Source organism: Sceloporus undulatus, chromosome 4 (genome assembly GCF_019175285.1).
Source record: "Sceloporus undulatus isolate JIND9_A2432 ecotype Alabama chromosome 4, SceUnd_v1.1, whole genome shotgun sequence".
In the NCBI taxonomy this organism is placed as follows: domain Eukaryota; kingdom Metazoa; phylum Chordata; class Lepidosauria; order Squamata; family Phrynosomatidae; genus Sceloporus; species Sceloporus undulatus.
This window is the reverse complement of record NC_056525.1, coordinates 13,224,382-13,242,874: the sequence shown is the minus strand read 5'-3', so window position 1 is coordinate 13,242,874 and position 18,493 is coordinate 13,224,382. Positions and strand designations below refer to the sequence as shown.

The 18,493-nt window shown below is 42.9% G+C and overlaps 1 protein-coding gene across 1 annotated transcript; it reads left to right on the top strand.

Moving 5' to 3' along the window:
* The first annotated feature begins 927 nt into the window (after positions 1-927).
* On the top strand, positions 928-18,442 carry ADRM1 (ADRM1 26S proteasome ubiquitin receptor). Its single transcript, XM_042461484.1, has 10 exons — positions 928-1,081; positions 10,567-10,777; positions 11,090-11,206; positions 11,388-11,511; positions 12,657-12,743; positions 13,218-13,299; positions 14,529-14,758; positions 14,966-15,123; positions 17,357-17,459; positions 18,227-18,442. The coding sequence occupies exons 2-10, from the start codon at positions 10,568-10,570 to the stop codon at positions 18,331-18,333; spliced, it is 1,218 nt and encodes a 405-aa protein (XP_042317418.1). The 5' UTR covers positions 928-1,081; position 10,567; the 3' UTR covers positions 18,334-18,442.
* Positions 18,443-18,493: the final 51 nt, after the last annotated feature.

Sequence of the window (18,493 nt, the reverse complement as noted above, 5' to 3'; positions counted from 1 at the left end):
CATTTTCTCAACATCCTTTTTGAATGGTGGGGCCCAGAACTGGACGCAATATTCCAGGTGGGGCCTGACCAAAGCAGAATAGAGTGGTGCTTTTACTTCCCTTGATCTAGACACTATACTTCTATTGATGCAGCCTAGAATCGTATTGGCCTTGTTAGCTGCCGCATCGCACTGATGACTCATGTTCTACTTGTAGTCTGGTTAAGCTTCCCTAACTGAGTCTAGCCATCCTGTCTGCAGTTTTCCTTTTTTACTACTACCTTCTACTTTTCCTAGCATGATTTCTCCCCCACTAGCATTGGGAAAAGCCAGTAAGTTTTGCCTTCTCATTATGTGACCAAAGTACATACAATCTTATTAGGATCTTCTTTCTTTCAAGGCAACCTCTCTTCCTTTGCAAGAAGGAACTAATTTATTGGGCTGCTGTCACACTGTGGAAACAGTCCAGTTTGATGCCTTTTCACTGCCATCATGGCTCAATGCTAAGGAAATTTGGAAATTGTGTGAAGTTGAAGGCTTTCATGGCCAGCACCCATGGAAATTGTTTTTTGCAGCCTAGAATTGCATTGGCCTTTTTAGCTGCTGCGTCACACACCCTTGGGCAAGTCACACTCTCTCAGCCTCAAGAGGATGGCCATGTGGCAAACCCACTGTTGAAGAAACCCTGTGACAGGGTCAGCATAAGTCAGAAACAATCTGAAAACCCACAACACCAACAAATGGCAGCTCTACTGTATTATCAGTGTGAATGCAGCTTTAAGAGAAGCACTGCACCCCCTGCCTGCATTTACAGAGGCGGCCACTAGGGGCCGCTGGCTCCTCCCTCCGAAATGACACAGCACAATAGGGCCAAAAGGAGGACTGAGCGAAGGGGCGCCGCGGTGCATGCCGGTCGCGTTTGCCAGCCTGGGCTAAGCGCCGTTGTGCGCATGCGCCCCTTCGGAACCGTGCGCTAGCCAGCCAATAGGAGAGGCGGATGGGAGAGCGGAGGGGGCGGGCTTCCGCCGTGACAAGAAGAGGCCCTTAGGGGGAACCGGAAGCAGGTGCGAGGAAGGAAGGAAGGGAGCAGAGGCAGCGGCAGGTGAGGCGTCGGGGGCGTCCTCCTTTTCCAGGACGCGTCCTCCATTCCAACCTTCAGTCTGGGACAGGGATATTTAAATGTCCTCCATTCGGAGCATGGCTGTGGAGCTTTGATTGACAGGAATATTTTTCGCTTTTAGGAAGCATAATAGTAATATTATATATATATATATCTCCCCGGCTCTCCATCGAAAGGCGCTCAGAGCTGATGGAGCTTCCCTTTCCCTCACAGAGATCCAGGCGAGGCTGCCCGGGAGGAATCCCGAAACAGACCTCCATTTTGAGCATGCGCTTATCTTTGGGCTTTTGATTGAAGGTTTCCATCTGGAAATGTTTCATCCCCCCTTTTTCTTCTTCTTCTTGTTCTGTGTCCCTTTGTCCTCCTCTTCCTTGGAGGACATCTGGCCACCCTGGCTCTTGGGAACCCTGCCAGGGAAGCCCCTTGGTAAGGTCGCCAGAGGCTGGAAACCTGTGTGTGTGAATGTGTGTGTGTATATACAAACACACACACACTCACTCCTCCACATTTGTGGCTTTTGCATATTTGACTATTCATGGATTTTATTAATATCTTCTCTCTAAGAATATCTGGGTCCTCAAGAGTAAAGTGTGTGTGTGTGTTTGTGTATATATACACACACATACACAGGACGTACCAAAAGGACAGTCTTTGCCCATAGGGAAACTATGCTTGCCCATAGAGAGTCACTGGGGATTTAATCCTCATGATTGTCTACATGCAAGTAATCCCCAATGATTCCCTATGGCCAGATATTCCCCATGATTGTATATGGGCAAGCCTTTGAGGATGCCAGCCACAGATGCTGGCGAAACGTCAGGAAGAAACTCTTCCAGAGCATGGCCACAGAGCCTGAAAAACCCACAAAAAGCTATGGATGCCGGCCATGAAAGCCTTTGACTTTACCTTCTGCAATGGCTCTCTATGGGCAAGTCATCTTTCCCTGGAGCTTGCATCCATTGTTCCGGGTCCTATTCTCTGGAGCAGAAGAAAACAGCCTTGCCCCATCCTCTTCAAAGAGACATAAACAGGGCTGTCATATCACCTCTTAGCTGCCTCTTCTCCAGGCTAAACATCCCCAGATCCCTAAATCCTGGTCCAAGAGTATTTAGGAACTTTTTATTTTCCGTAATGAAACTGAGGTCCCTGTAGTTAGAGAGGGTTGCAATACACATTGAAACTATGGCTGTGGTAATTGAATTGAAAATATCTTGGTTTGTTTCCAATTCATAGGCCTGAAACAGATGGGCACAGTCAGGACAATTTGGGGGTATGGCGTTTAGATGCCACACGCCCCCAAACCATGCAGAAGCCATGCCAGGGCCAATTGGCCACAAAATAGTGGGTTTTATCGGCTGCTTGCCTGGGCATGTTTGAGACTTTGGGATTCTGGTGCCTGTTCACCACAGTCCTGCAATGATCGGGGCAGGAGTGGCCTCTGGCTGCTCCTTTTGCCCCGTCTGCTTGGAGCCATAGCCATATTGGTCTGTAATAGCAGTATGCAAAGTGATCTTGCAGCACCTTTAAGACTAACTCTCTGAAAAAATTCAAAGATATAGCATTGTTAGTCTGTAAAATCAGAGATCGTATAGCACCTTCGAGAGTAACTGGAATTAAGCTGCCAACCTCTTTCTTTTAGTTAGTCTGAAAGGTGCTGAAAGAAATTGTAGCATGAGCTTTCATAAACTTGGTCTACTTCCTCAAATCATAGAGTGAACTGATGCCAGGAGTGACCTTTACAGACTGTATGCATTTCTTGTTGTTTGGTGCCTTCAACTCATTTCCAAGGTGAACCCATCACAAGGTTTTCTTGGCAAGTATCATCAGATGGGGTTTACCATTGCCTTCCCCTGAGGCTGAGAGAGTGTGGCTTGCCCAAGGTTACTCTGTGGGTTTACATGGTTGAGCCTGGGATTCAAATCCTGGGTCCAGAGTCATAGTCCAACGCTCAAACCATTACACCATACTGGTTCTGTATTCCACGAATACCATGGAAATGCAGTGGCATGGTGATGAGGTGACAAGTTCAATTTTAACTATGGTTGTTGAAGGACAAAGGTAGTAGGAAAGATGTTGCCCAAGACCATGGTGGGTGGATGACCGTATGAAAGGTGGAATGTGGTTTGTGCAGACTGGGAAGCAGAAAGGAGGTATGCTAAAACCATCTAAGAGCATCCAGTGTTACAACATATGTAGTGGGTCAGCAGTAGGTTGAACAAAGCTATTTAAATACATGTGGCATTAATTTCATACTCAGTTACTGCCTTTGAAAAAAGTTTTGAAATCCGTGAATATTCAAACTAAAGTAAATCGGTCTCAAAGGTGCTACTAGAGTCCACCCCTTTTTTATTTAATATAGATAGCCTCTGCTATTTTTTTGCTCTTGTATAATGGAACCACTAGTTTTAGATCATGTTCTCTGGCATTTTAGTTTAGTACATTGCACAATTGTTTATTCCTTTTCCAAATTTCTTTTCCCTAGCTACATTGACAGCATTCAGGACTTTGCTGCCATCCATCTAATAAATTAGAAATGATTAGAAGTGTGCACTTTGATTAGAAATATAAAACTTTCTACAAATACTTAAAATGGAATGGGAGTAGTAATAGAATCATAGAATCGTAAAGTTGGAAGAGACCACTAGGGCCATCCAGTCCAACCCCATTCTGCCATGCAGGAAATCCAAATCAAAGCATCCCCGACAGATGGCCATCCAGCCTCTGTTTAAAGACCTCCAAGGAAGGAGACTCTATCACCCTCCGAGGGAGTGCATTCCATTGTCGAACAGCCCTTACGTCATGTCTTTAAATTGACCTGCCCTGAGTTCATTCAGAGAGAGAGAGAGAACAGGATTATTTTCCACCTACAGGTTCCCCCCCCCCCCCGGTTTCCTCTTCCCAGCTCTTGTATCACCAATTCTTATTCAGGGATCACTTGATATGCCTCACAATGCTGGAGTGTCAAATCCTTGGGCTCTTAGGTGACTAGGGAGCCCTTGAATTTTGGATGCAGAATATATTGGAAGGAATGAGCTATAGCCAGGAAAAAAATAGATGTCATTTGAGATCATGGATAGCAGTAAGATGAGAGCTAAGGAAGCTGAATTGAAAAACAAAGCCTAAATGCACAAGTTTGTCTGCTTTTTGGACTGGTTCCTGCAGAGGCTTTTGGCTGGTTTTCACTCAGTGCTTCTTTATCGAAATGACCAACAGTATGATTGGAGGAAAGCCAAAGTCATGTTTTCGATGTTTTTGCTGGTTTAGAGTACAAAATAATACTAGAGGAGTCTAGATTTTCTTGACACTCTGGATACTGTAGTGCATTGTTGGTGAGTGTTACTTTCTCTGTGTTGTGAGCCTTCAAGCTGTTTGTTTATTTATTTATATCCTGCTCTTTTTCCAGGACTGGGACTCAGAGCAGCTTCACAGCATTAAAAAAACAAACAAACAAAAAGTACAATTAAAAACAGTTTAAAAATAAATAAATAAATAATGTACAGTAAAAAGAATGATTAAACTGGTCCAACATTCCAGCCTGTCCTTATAGTAATTCCTTAAATGCCTGTGTGAACAGGTATGTCTTCACCTGCCGGCAGAAGGCCATCAAGGAGGGAGCCGTTCTTATCTCCCTGGGCAGGGAGTTCCAGAGTCTAGGGGCAGCCACCAAGAAGGCCCTCCCTCATTTCCCCCCCAACCATGTTTGTGAAGGTGTTGGGACGAAGAGAAGGGCTTCTCCAGAGGATCTCAGAGTCCGGGCCGGTTCATACCAGGAGAAACCGTCTGCCAAATAGTGTGGACCTGATGTCAGGGATGATGGGAGTTGTGGCTCTTCACCTGGCCTGGAACTCACCACCTGGTTGTGCACCACGCTGACCAGTTTTGGCCAGTTGTTGTATCTTTGCAAGAGTTGCAGAGAACAGGCTGAAGACCCCGACAAACTCTCCAAGCCTTCTCACTCTTGCCTCCACAGAAGTCTTCACCCTTCTTCACCAGGGTCCTGCTTCACCCAAGACACCAGACAACTCAGTAGTCTTATATAAAAGATCTACTTTATTCTACTATATACACAGCTCCAAACAATACTCAACTCCTCACTCTCCAATCCACTCTACTATCCACAACTACAACCCACAACTACAACCCACAATTAATGATTTCATCATCTCAGCCTTGACCACTTAACAATTGTCAGGTGTGTCCAATTATCCACTATGCATTTCTTGTCCTTGGCACTCAGGACCTGTTAATTGCTTTACCATTCACACCTGTGTGGTTCTCTATTGGCTTCTGCTGAGTCATTCTGACTCTCACATACAAGTTTTATTTCTCTTACTGTATGTCCCATGTTGCTTTTTCCTTAACACCTGAGCCATGTAGGGCTTTGTAGGTTATAACCAGTACCTTGAATTGTGCCAATGAAGCTGTTTCAACAGGGGAGTTGTATGGTCTCTGTAATCTGCCCCTGTTAACAGCCTGGCAGCGGCTCTTTGAACCAATTGAATTTTCCGAACACTTTTCAAAGGCAGTCCTATGTAGAGCCCATTACAGTAGTCCAAACGGGATGTAACCAAGGCCAGATCTGGCTTTTCAAGGAACGGGCGCAGTTGGCGCACAAGTTTTAAATGTGCAAAAGCACTCCTGGTCACAACAGAGACCTGGGCCTCCAAGTTCAAAGCTGAGTCCAAGATTACCCCCAAACTGCGAACCTGTGTCTTCAGGGGGGAATGTGACCCCACCTAAAACAGGCTGGATCCCTGTTCCCTTATCTGCCTTCCGATTGACCAGGAGCACCTCTGTCTTGTCTGGATTAAGTTTCAACTTGTTTGCCCTCATCCAGTCCCTTACTGAAGACAAACACTGGTTTAGGACTAGGACAGTCTCCTTGGATTGAAGTGGGAAGGAGTAGTAGAGCTGAGTGTCATCTGCATATTGATGACACCGAACCCCAAAACTCCGGAAAACCTTTCCCAGCAGTTTCATATATATGTTAAACAGCATAGGAGACAACACAGAACCTTGAGGGACCCCACAGGTCAATGGCCAGGGGGTCGAACAGGAGTCACTCAGCACCATCTTCTGGGTTCACCCCTCCAGGAAGGAACTGAGCCACTGTGGAACAGTACCTCCAAGCCCCATGCCAGAGAGACAGTCCAGAAGGATGCCATGATCGATGGTATCAAAAGCCGCTGAGAGGTCCAGGAGAACCAACAGGGACACACTCCCCCTGTCCAGTTCCCTGTGTAGGTCATCCACCAAGGCGACCAAGGCTGTCTCTATTCCATAGCCAGACCTGAAACCAGATTGAAATGGATCTAGATAATCCATTTCATCCAGAAATCCCTGGAGTTTCTGACTTATGGCGACCCTAGGGTGAACCTATCATGGAGTTTTCTTCGCAAGATTAGGTCAGAAGTTTACCATTGCCTCCTGAGGCTAAGGGCATGTGACTTGTCCAGGGTCACCAGTGGGTTTCCTGGGCAAGCAGGAATCGAACCCTGGTCTCCAGAGTTGTAGTCCAATGCTCAAACCACTACACTTTTATTCTTATGAAAATGGCTTCTGTTTTTGAAGTGGGGCATGGGGGGGGCACCTGGCTGAATGAAACTACATGTGAAAGGGATCTGGGAGTCCAAGTAGACCACAAATTGAACATGAGTGAACAGTGCGATGCGGCAGCTAAAAAGGCTAATGCAATTTTAGGCTGCATCAATAAAAATACAGTGTCTAGATCAAGAGAAGTAAAAGCGCCACTCTATTCTGTTTTGGTCAGGCCTCACCTGAAATATTGTGTCCAGTTCTGGGCCCCACAATTTAAAAAGGATGTTGAGAAACTGGAGCATGTCCAAAGGAGAGCGACTAAAATGGTGAAGGGTTTCCATGCCCTATGAGGAACGACTTAGGGAGCTGGGAATGTTTAGCCTGGAGAAGATAAGGTTAAGAAGTGATAAGATAGCCCTGTTTAAATATTTGAAGGAGTTCCATATTGAGAATGGAGCAAGCATCTTTTCTGCTGCTCCAGAGAACAGGACCCGGAATAATGGATGCAAGCTACAGGAAAAGAGATTCCACCTCAACATTAGGAAAATCTACCTGACAGTAAGAGTTGTTCGACAGTGGAACACACTCCCTCAGAGTGTAGTGGAGTCTCCTTAGAGGTCTTTAAACAGAGGCTGGATGGCCATCTGTCGGGGATGCTTTGATTTAGATTTCCTGCATGGCAGGGGGTTGGACTGGATGGCCATTGTGGTCTCTTCCAACTCCAAATTTTATGATTCTATAATGGCAAAAGAAGATTCTGTGTTAAACAAACTATTTAATATTACTTGCCAATTCCTTAAAGAATTTAAGGACATTATTTGCACTTACGTTGGCAGGGATTTAATTTACGTTTTGGACTGCTGTTTTTAAATATATCACACACACACTTATGCTTAGAAGTGTTCTATACATTTTAAAAAAGCTACAAGCAAGCTCTAGAACGGCAATTTTCAAAATTTGGTCCTCCACATACTTTGGACTTCAGCTCCCAGAGGCCCTAGCCAGCTTGATCAGTAGTCAGGAATTCTGGGAGCTGAGGTGCAAAACATCTGGAGGACCAAAGTTTGTGAACCACTGTTCTAGAGTCTTCCGGGGGGGCTAGATTTACTATTGATAAGTGGTTCTGCCAACCACTGATTTTTCATTAAGTGTCTATGTGTGCTCTGGTTCTGTCAAGCAGCTGTTGTACTGCCAGGGTAGAAGATGCAACTGTTATCCTCTGGACTTCCATAGGGACAGTAGCAAAGCAGTCTTGACTGTAATAATCTGCTGGTGTATGTGTTTCCCTACCCTAGGCAGATTTTACATCACAACAATAAGTTTCCAACTCTATTATTAGCAAATATTGCATAAATACCTCTTGAGTCTTTGAATCCTCTTTGTCTAGCTATTGCCCGATTTCTCTTCTTCCCTTTCTTTCTAAGGTTTTGGAACGGGTTGTTTATTCTCGCTGTCTTGAGTTTCTTGAAGCCAACTCCATCCTCAATCCCTTTCAGTCTGGTTTCCGCCCAAGGCATTCTACAGAGACAGCTCTCACTAAGATCTCAAATGACCTTTTACAGGCCAAGGCTAATGGCCTTTACTCTGTTCTCATCCTTTTCGATTTGTCTGCAGCCTTTGACACCGTTGATCACTTTCTCCTAATTGACATACTCTCTGACCTTGGGTTCTCAGACTCTGTTCTCGACTGGTTTTGATCTTATTTGTCAGATAGATCTTTTGCAGTAGTTGCAGGTGGTCAGACTTCTTCTCCTGTTCCCTTAACTGTTGGAGTTCCTCAGGGCTCTGTTCTGGGTCCCCTTCTGTTTTCTTTCTACACACTGTCCTTAGGTAAACTCATTAGCTCTTTTGGTTTTTCCTACCATTTGTATGCCGATGACACCCAGTTGTATCTTTCTACCCCTGACCTTTCTCCAAGGCTTGAACAGCAAGTTTCGTCTTGTCTCACAGCTGTCTCGCAGTGGATGTGCCATCGGCGTTTGAAGCTCAACATGTCCAAGACGGAGCTTCTTGTCTTTTCTCCTAAGCCCACCCTTCAACATTCCCTTTCTGTCTCTGTGGACAACATTTCTATTCAACCAGTCCAGCAAGCCCGCAGTCTTGGTTTTATCTTTGACTCTTCTCTGTTGTGTATCCCTCAGATCCAGACCACAGCCAAGGCTTGTAGATTCTTTTTGTACAATATTGCCAAAATCCGACCATATCTCTCCGCCTCTACTGCCAAGATCCTGGTCCATGCCCTAGTGATCTCACGACTTGATTACTGTAACGTCCTCCTGGCAGGGCTTCCTCTTTCTCACCTCCGTCCTTTAATTTCTGTCCAGCATTCAGCTGCACGCATTATCACTTCCACCCACCGCTCTGACCACATCTCTCCTGTGTTGGCATCTCTTCACTGGCTCCCCCTCCCTTTCCACATTCAGTATAAGCTCCTGCTGTCCACGTTTAAAGCCCTCCATGGACTGGCCCCTCCTTACTTATCAGACCTTCTTTCTCCTCACCTTTCCACTCAGGCCCTCCGTTCTGGTAGTCAAGGTCTGCTGTCTCAGCCCAGGATTTCCTCTGCCCCATCTTGGATTTGCCCCTTTTCACTTGCTGCCCCTCACTCCTGGAACCTTCTTCCCCTGCGAGCAAGAGCCATCACCTCTTTAACCAGCTTCAAAACGGAGTTGAAGACCATCCTGTTCAGGGCAGCGTTCCCAGGCATTGCATAATTGTCACTTGCTATTTGATGTTCTTTTGTTGCCTGTTTTATTGAATCATTTCCTGTATTGCTATGTATATTATATGTATTATCCTACTAGAGAGGCCCCTTCCCCACCACCACTCCCTTTGTGTTGTGTCTTTTTAGATTGTAAGCCTGAGGGCAGGGAACCGTCCAGTTAAAAAGATTGTATGTACAGCGCTGTGTAAATTTACAGCGTTTTATAAATAAAGGTTAATAATAATAATAATAATAATAATAATAATAATAATAATTGAGTAACATCCTAATCTTTCAGCTGTTTTCTTTTCAAATCACCAGAATGATACTAGATGCTTCCCTGACTTATTAAATCCCAAATCTTGAAACCTATGAAAAGCTTACCAAAAATCAGGTAAAACTGAAGAATTGGTACTAAAACTGTGTGAGATGGAGTAGTGTTTATGACATGGAAAGTATACAAGGAAAGAAGTAGCCAGCTTACTTGTGGGAACACCTTCTTCCGTATAATCTACCCCACATGCTTAGGTCCTCTGGGAAAAACTTATTACAGCCAATGAAGAACAGGCTGGCTACCGTCTCCCAGAGGGCCTTTACATCTGCTGCTCCTAAATTATAGAATGGCCTGTCGGAGGAGATCCAACTTACTACTTGCCTTGACAGCTTTAAAAAGGCCTTCCGACAGGCCTTTCCTGATTAACTGATTCAACTTTGTGATACGGACTTTGTCCCAACGATTGCCCACGATGTCTTGCTTCTGTTATGAAGGTTTTAATGTTAATGTTCTTCATTTTATTTATAGTTTTACTGTTTTATAATTGTGCGGATTGTTTTATGAAAGAGGGTAATGGGATATATTTTACTATGTCGTATGTTTTGCTATTGTACGCTGCCTCGCTCCTTGGAAGAGGTGGGATAATAATAAGTAACATCTGCAAGATTATGCTTATAGCTCTTGAGATGGACTGTTCGTTTGTTACCATTGCCTGTAATGTATAGCCCATTGCCAGTTGGAAATGATAGTTTGAATGGTTTAGCCCAACTAAGAGTCTGCATGAGAAGGCTTAGGATCTAAACCAATAATTTTAGTTTGGTCCTGGCCATGCTTTAAAAGTCTATTGCTTCTTGAAAACTATTTTGTTGGGTTATCTGTAGATTAAAGTGTTAATAAAACTGTCTATGAGGGAGAAAGAAGAGGTCATAATGAACCTTTGTCTCCTTCCAGGATGTCTTCTGGAGCTTTATTTCCAAGCCTGGTACCAGGCTCCCGGGGCTCATCTAGCAAATACTTGGTAGAGTTCCGTGCAGGGAAGATGTCTTTGAAAGGAAGCACTGTGACACCAGACAAGAGAAAAGGTCTTGTGTACATCCAGCAAACAGATGACTCCCTCATTCATTTCTGTTGGAAGGACAGGACTTCTGGGAATGTGGAAGATGTAAGTAGAAAACACTAACCTCCTATCTATGTAGATCTAAAACTGCTTTGCATATTGAGAAGTGATTAAAAATAGTATACTTCCATGAAAGAGTCTATGGTTTGCAGAAACACATTGTCATTAGCAAGACATGAAATGACTGCAGAATTCATGCATCTTGCTAGAGGAGGGTGTGCAGTTTCTCTAGAAGCATATTTTGTGTATCTGCCTTTTACCTGTGAAGCTCCTTCTAACTACCTGTTCTCTGAGACTTTACCTGTCGCTTGATGGATTTTTGGGATAGATTTGTACTTTTCTTTGTCTGTATTTCAGGACTTAATTATTTTTCCTGATGACTGTGAATTTAAGAGAGTTCCTCAGTGTACTACTGGCCGTGTATATGTGTTGAAATTTAAAGCTGGATCCAAGCGACTCTTCTTCTGGATGCAGGTGTGTAATTGCATCAGCCTCTATAGTGTACTCCTTTGTCTCCTGTTAACAGGAAGTGTACAAATTATCTGGACACCAGAGTCAGTTTGATGTTGTGTAATGTGGAAGCTATATTCACTGGGAATAATGACATTTCATAAGTCTGAGTACTCGGTTAGGGTATAGTAATTTTTTTTTCCAGGAACCCAAGACAGAGAAAGATGAAGAACACTGCCGTAAGGTGAATGAATATCTCAATAATCCACCAATGCCAGGAGCTCTGGGTGGCAGTGGAAGTGGAGGCCATGAACTTTCTGCTCTTGGAGGTACAGACCTTTTTCCAGAATCCTTTTTGGCCCCTTTTTTCATACAAGCAGTACTTTGATACTCCGGTTTTTTGCAGTTTGTCTAACTTTTTAGCATAAAAACGGTAGCTGAATTAAATATCCGAATAAAAGTAAAGCATTAATTAACAAAAAGTAGATTTTCAAGTAAAATCAAACATGTCAGTAAAGGTTGGGTCTCCCTTCTCTGAAATGCTTGGGATCAAAGATGTTTTGGAATTCTGTTTTTGTTTTTTAATTTCAGAATACCTGTATTTTCATACACATACATAATGAAGTATCTTGGAGGTGGGACCCAAGTCTAAACATAAAATTCATTTATGTTTCATATACACCTTATACACATAGCCTGAAGGTATTTTTACATAGTATTTTAAATTGTGTGCACAGAACAAAACTTGTGTATACAGAAAGCAAGAGTGTCATCTCAGCCACTCATTAAAAAATCTTGGTTTTTGGAATTTTTTGGATTATGGAATTCTAGATAAGAGACTCAACCTGTAATACCAAATCAGCAAAGTGGTAAATAAGAACTCCCGATGTTAATACAGTGCGTCCTCGCCTTATGCGGGGGATCCGTTCCGGATCCCGCCGTGTAAGGTGAATTCCGCCTATGCTCGAGCCCCATTGGAAACAATGAGGCCCATGTGCGGTGGTGCGGGTGCGCGCGGGGCGCAACGGGCACGCGTGCCCATTCAATTGAATGGGACGCGCCGCCCCTTCCGCGCCCCACGGCTTGAGCGCGTATGCTCAAGGCTGCATATGGCGCGCACGCGTATGGCGCGGGCGCACTGTATTGGTAGAAGAAAGTGGTAGAAAAGTCTCATAATAGTGGCACCAGCTATGCCACCAGAACCTGAAAGGCTGTCTGCACAACCTCAGAAGGCGGGGCACCTTAGGAACAGTCTTTGACCTTAGGAACTGCAGGATGACTTTGAAGAAATGTAGTTTTGAAAAACAGAATTTAATGCTTTGAATAGCACTGGTACACCTTAAGAAAGGTACTGGATATTAAGTATAGCCATATGACTTCCCTGGTAAAATTTATTGGCAGCTTAACATTGTCTGGCTTTTATATGGAGGTCTTTAAGAACTTATGAATTTTATACTCCTCGTTTTCTTTTTAGGTGAAGGTGGCTTGCAAAGTCTTCTAGGAAACATGAGCCATAACCAGCTCATGCAGCTGATTGGACCAACGGGCTTAGGTGGACTTGGTATGATGCTTTTGAAGATGTATGTCAAAATTAGCATTTACCTGGGTTAGGCCCAACCTGTCACAAATTAGGTAAGGGGTGTTGGGAAGTGGGATAAATGGCACTTACTTCTAAATGGCACAGACACCTCCAGACTTTTTCGGATTCACCAGAGGAAAACTTAACTTTATGTTTGCTGGCAGAGGTAGGGAAACAAGAATGTTGAGGACAGTGCAGTGGTCTTACAGCCTGAGCCCCTCCATTTCCCTCACATGCCCTGGGGAACTGGCAAGATCCTTCCACTGGCAGATGAAAACATAAGAGTCTTTAGTCTAAATAACAAAATTACAAAAAGAAAACACATGTCTGTTTCTTGAGATATGTATGCGGGTACAGTAAATCTTTGAACTAGCTAAAGAAATCCAGATAGTAGTGTATTCTTTACTCTATTTCTAAAAAAGAAACAAGCTGATGTTCTTCTGTTCTTTGTTAAAGGTGGCCTTGGTGCACTCACAGGTCCTGGCTTGGCTAGTCTGCTGGGAAGTGGAGGGCCCCCAACTAGCAGTTCTTCTTCAAGGTAAAAAGATCTATAACTTACAATTATTAAAGAAAATGATATACATAAATACTGAGAACATCTTGGGCTCTGTTCAGATATTTCAGCATTACATATTCCTATTCATTATGTGTTGCTTATTGCATGAGTCTGTGCTAAACAATCAGTTCTGACTGTGGCACCTTAAATGTTAGTTGTAGGAAAGCAATTTCTGTAGTACCAGTGTAACACAAAAGACCTGGGTCTGATTTGATTTTTGGGTGGCAAGGGTCGGAATCTCATGGAGGAGGATTCATTCAAGATGACAAAAGGGTTAACAGGGAGATACAAGACTGGTGGGGCTATAAGCATAGCCATAGCTCTTTGGCCTCTGTAGTAATTTTAGGATTCATTTTAATGTGTGATACTGTGCTTGTTAAATAATAGTGGAAATGGTGAATATACTGAACTCTTAGTCTTCTTTCTGGCACTGTTTTAAGGTGCATCAGTGCCTATAGCGTAAAGTGCAGGAGGACCAAGATGGAAAGAGGTCCAGTGTGATCAAGTTTTTTTAAAAAAATTGTCCCACATCTTGTATCATAGGACAGAGTGTTGATAATTTAGAAACTGATCTGCTTAAACTTGGGCCATTGTCATATTTTTGCTGAGCATTTTTGTTCTGCAACTAAATTAAGACATCTGTCTTGTTAGATGTAGGATACTTTGTAAAATTGTCATCTGAACCTGATGCTTCAATAATATGACCTAGAATAGTAATACAGTGGTCCCTTGCCTCATGGGGGAATCCATTCTGGACCCACCGCGTAAGGCAAGTTCCGCCTATGCTCGAGTCCCATTGAAGATAATGGCGTTTGTGTATGCGGCGGCACGCGCGTGCGCCATTCATTAAATGGTGTGGGGCTTCCAGCATATGCTGGAAGCTGCGTAAAAGGCGCCCATGTATGACATGGGCGCACTATACATATTTAATGATGCTCAGGTTTCTGAATCACTTACTACTTTAAAATTGTTCTAGTCTTAAATTTTAATTTTTTTTTAAAAAAAATCTGATTTCAAAAGGAGGCATTCTACCCCCTCCATACATACAAATGTTAACTGCTGCTGTGGGTGAGGAAAGAGTACCTGCTTCTGTTTTCACTTGGAAGGTTTCTTTTTGGCAGATTCTTAGGATGGCTTAGCAATTTATAAACCACCCCCACCCTCTTAAGAGTAATGTTTTGCAGAGCTTAGTAACAAGAATTTTCTTCTAGCTCTCGCAGCCAGTCAGCAGCTGTGACACCATCTTCCAGTACTTCTTCCACACGGGTAACGCCTGCACCTACTGCTCCTGCAGCTGCTTCTGCCGCTAGTCCCAGTCCTGCTCCAAGCTCAGGAAATGGAACCAGCACCGCAACAAGCCCTACCCAGCCCATCCAACTGAGTGACCTCCAGACTATCTTAGCAACCATGAATGTGCCAGCTGGAGCAGGAGGGCAGCAAGGTACATGGGAGAGTGGTGTGGATAAATAAAAGATAAATAAGTGTTCTTCCTTCTGCTGCCATTCTGAAGTTCCAGTACCTTGTAGAATTTCAGGGATTGTGGTGTGGTGCATAAATGATACCAAGAGATTTCAGAAGTCTTTCTAGACTGGCTTTGCTAATAGGTGCTTTTTACCCCATGAAGTAATCATACTGTATTCTTCCCCAGTTGACCTGTCCAGTGTATTGACCCCTGAAATAATGGCGCCTATTTTGGCAAATACAGAGGTTCAAGAGCGCCTGCTGCCTTACCTTCCTTCGGGGGAATCTCTGCCACAAACAGCAGAGGAGATCCAGAATACGCTGACTTCTCCACAGTTCCAGCAGGTAAAGCTATGAAACTAATAGCACTTGCAGGAAAGCTGCTTGGTTGGATCAGGAGGAATTCTTAAGCGGACTGTTCCTGAACAGAACTGGATAGGGTCTGACTGAGAGGCATCTTCAGTAATCCCTCCACATACTTGGAAAATGAATGTGCAAAGAAAACTAATTATGAGGCAGGCTCAGCTTCAGTGGCTGCTCTTCCTGTTTTGTTTTTATTAATCAAAAAAACAGCTGTATGGAAATGAATGAAGCAAGGCAATTTTGGCAATGGCATATGTAACTGCGTGCACGTAAAGTAATGGGATAATTAAAGTCATGACATGGGGACGGACTTCTGAAAAAAAATTATTGAATTCTTGTGGCCAATAAAACGTGAATGGCCAGCTTATTATTTCCCTGTATCTTGTCAGTCCTTTGGGTTGCCTTGCTTCAGGTTAATGTGTCACAAAACATTCTCCAGTCTACAGATCTGAAGGCCTATGATGGAAAATTGTATTAGTTTAGTGAGGCCTAAGAGCCCCTTAGATGGGAATACTAAATACCCCTCCCTAGATGGCAAATCCCAGAATTCCACAAGAGGCAGACATAGCAAAAAAAGTGGAGTAAGAACACTAACAGTGTAGTGTGATAGTGACCCATAGGCAACTGGGGAAAAAAACTATTTGTTATAATTATGTTTATTATTAAAATGGTAATGCAAGTTGAGAGCATGTCTTATCTGGAGTTTTGAAATCCAAAATACTCCAAAATTGTTCACATGGGTAGCTGAGATAGTGACACCTTTGCTTTCTGATGGTTCAGTATACACAGATTTGTTTCATGCCAAAAACTATTTTAATTATTACTGGTATCTATAAAAATTAACGTCAGGCTATGTGTATATGAAACATAAATGAATTTCATGTTTAAATTTGGTTCCATCTCTAAGGTATCTCATTATGTACATTCAAATATTTCAGAATCTGAAAAAATCCAAAACACTTATGGTCCTAAGAATTTCTGATAAGGGAGTGTCAGCCTGTAATATGTTGTAATAATAAACATTATTTTTGTTACTTTGTTTTATTGTTGTTTTTTGAAGTTCCTTATAGTTTAGGTGTTAATAGTTGTTAGCAAACAAAAAGGACTTTCCCCAAACCTAAACTTTTCAGGCAGGCAGAACCCCAACTGCAGTGTTATTGAGGTGCTGGGAAATGATGCCTGCAGCATTCTCCTAGTCACAGGGCATAGTTGGAGCAGGATTCCAAGAAGTCTCCAGATGCCTGAATCGCAACACATCCTGCAACCTGAAGATGCTGCAGATGTCATTTCTCAGCATTCATGTGCTTTGCCTCTGAATCCCTTTTGTAGGGGTTCTGCCTGTCTCAAAAGTAGGTTTTTGGGGGGTTGTCATTGTCTGCAACAACAACTCTGTTATTGTTGCATCTGTTGATGCAAGTTCTTGGCCAACATTTTTAAAAAGCAAGTTTGTTTTGTAATTCTATTCTGAATAAAGGGTACTTTTAAAATACCAAACGTGAAGATTTTGCCTCAAAGATATTGTTTTCCCCCCGTAAAGGAACAAAATGACCTTCAAACTGTAAAGGGATTAATGCTGCATTTTCAAGTTTTCTGAAAAATTTTGATTTTCCTCCCTGAAAACTTGAAAAAAGAAGATCTGTCCCCCCCTCTCCCCAATACATTCAAAATTTCTGGAAAACTTACATCTCTACTCCTTTCTGCAAAAATCTGTTTTCTTTTAGGCAGTTCATACTAGTGGTTATTTTTGAGCCTGACTAAAAATGGCTGGGCAGTGCTTGTAAGCCCAAATTATTGTCCCCAGTTCAGTTAATTGAAACTGCTAGTAGTGAGTGCTAATTCATATTCAGGGGAAAGGCTGTGCTTTTCTATCTGTTTGAATCTGCAGCAAATAGATGTATGTTAGGGTTTTGCTTTTTGCACTTTGAAAAGACAGATCAAATGGGGACCATATTAGACTAGTGAGTGCCAGATCTTTGGGGGTGTCTGTATGTGGCTGAATTCTCATCAGTCCCAGTCAAGGTTGGTTATTGATGAACCATGATGGGAATTTTTGTCCAGCAACATAGGGCCACAGTTTCCTACTGCTTTTCTAGATCCTCCTCGGATGCTTTTATATTTGTCTGTTGGGGTATAACTTTAGAAGATACAGCAGTTTATTTCCCTTTAAAATGGAGATAAATCTTAGATTTTGAATTAGCCCCTTTTCTCTTGGTAGGCACTGAGCATGTTCAGCGCAGCCTTGGCTTCTGGACAGCTGGGACCTCTAATGAGTCAATTTGGTTTACCACCTGAAGCAGTAGATGCAGCAAACAAAGGGGGTAAGTTTCTTTCATCAACATCAATGGAAGTTCAGCAGCTTGATGGCTATCTCTTAAAGGAACTCCTGCTTGCTCAGACCAAGTATCACTGGAATTTTTCTGAAACATGCATCTCTTCCTGAGTTATGAATATGTTTGAAGCAGTAATTAGGGTAGAAGGGGGCAGCTCAGCTCCTTCTATCTCAACAAAGTCAAGACTGCTGTGCCTATCAGTGTATCCATCCATTTTGAGATACTCTTGAAACAGTTAATACTGAATGAAATATCATTCTCTGTGTTTGGATACTTAACAGTTCTCGGTTCTGATGAATGTGAGAAGGCTGTAACTGCAAATGCAGTATTGTCTGAATGTTGCCTTTCAGCTGCCGCTTATTTAGCTGATTATTACTTGGAATTTTTTCAATTTGTTTAGAAGATCTTCAGGGATAAACGAGACACAAAATATGTGAGCCTCAGGTCTAAGTTGTTGATTTCATTAACTGCAGGCCAGTGCATAGGGAGTTGAATTTCAATCTGGGAGACCAGAGTTAAGGACATAGCAATGTGAAGTATAGGGGAATAAACAGAATTGTGTCCGTCTTTCTGGAAGAATTTAAATAACTGTAACTCACATCTCATATACGTAAGTGAAAGACGCTGTACAATGGACTAAATTGTAAATGCCTTATTCTAAGCCTTTCATGCTCCAAATGTGTGTTAAACAACTTGCATTTCCATTTCATAATGGATTTTACTTGCTAGACTAAAATTTCTCTCTTCATTTTCAGATGTAGAGGCCTTTGCAAAAGCAATGCAAAACAATGGCAAATCTGACCAAAAGGAAGGAGACTCAAAGGACAAGAAGGATGAAGAGGAAGACATGAGCTTAGATTAAGTCTCTCGACTGTGTCCTGTGGGTTCCCCTAGATACTAACATGGAGAAAAGTAGGATCACTAGCTAACTTCATGTACTGAATCTATAAGTAAAGGATCTCTCTGCCAAACTTCTACTGTGTATAATGGGCTTCTTCCCCACTTGCACTTTCAAACAGGCG

Bases quoted from the DNA above. Each gene is read 5' to 3' on its own strand.
- ADRM1 (XM_042461484.1), top strand. From the start codon at position 10,568: ATGTCTTCTGGAGCTTTATTTCCAAGCCTGGTACCAGGCTCCCGGGGC. The intron at 13,300-14,528 runs GTAAAAAGATCT...ATTTTCTTCTAG, and splicing joins ACTAGCAGTTCTTCTTCAAG to CTCTCGCAGCCAGTCAGCAG. The intron at 14,759-14,965 runs GTACATGGGAGA...ATTCTTCCCCAG, and splicing joins TGGAGCAGGAGGGCAGCAAG to TTGACCTGTCCAGTGTATTG.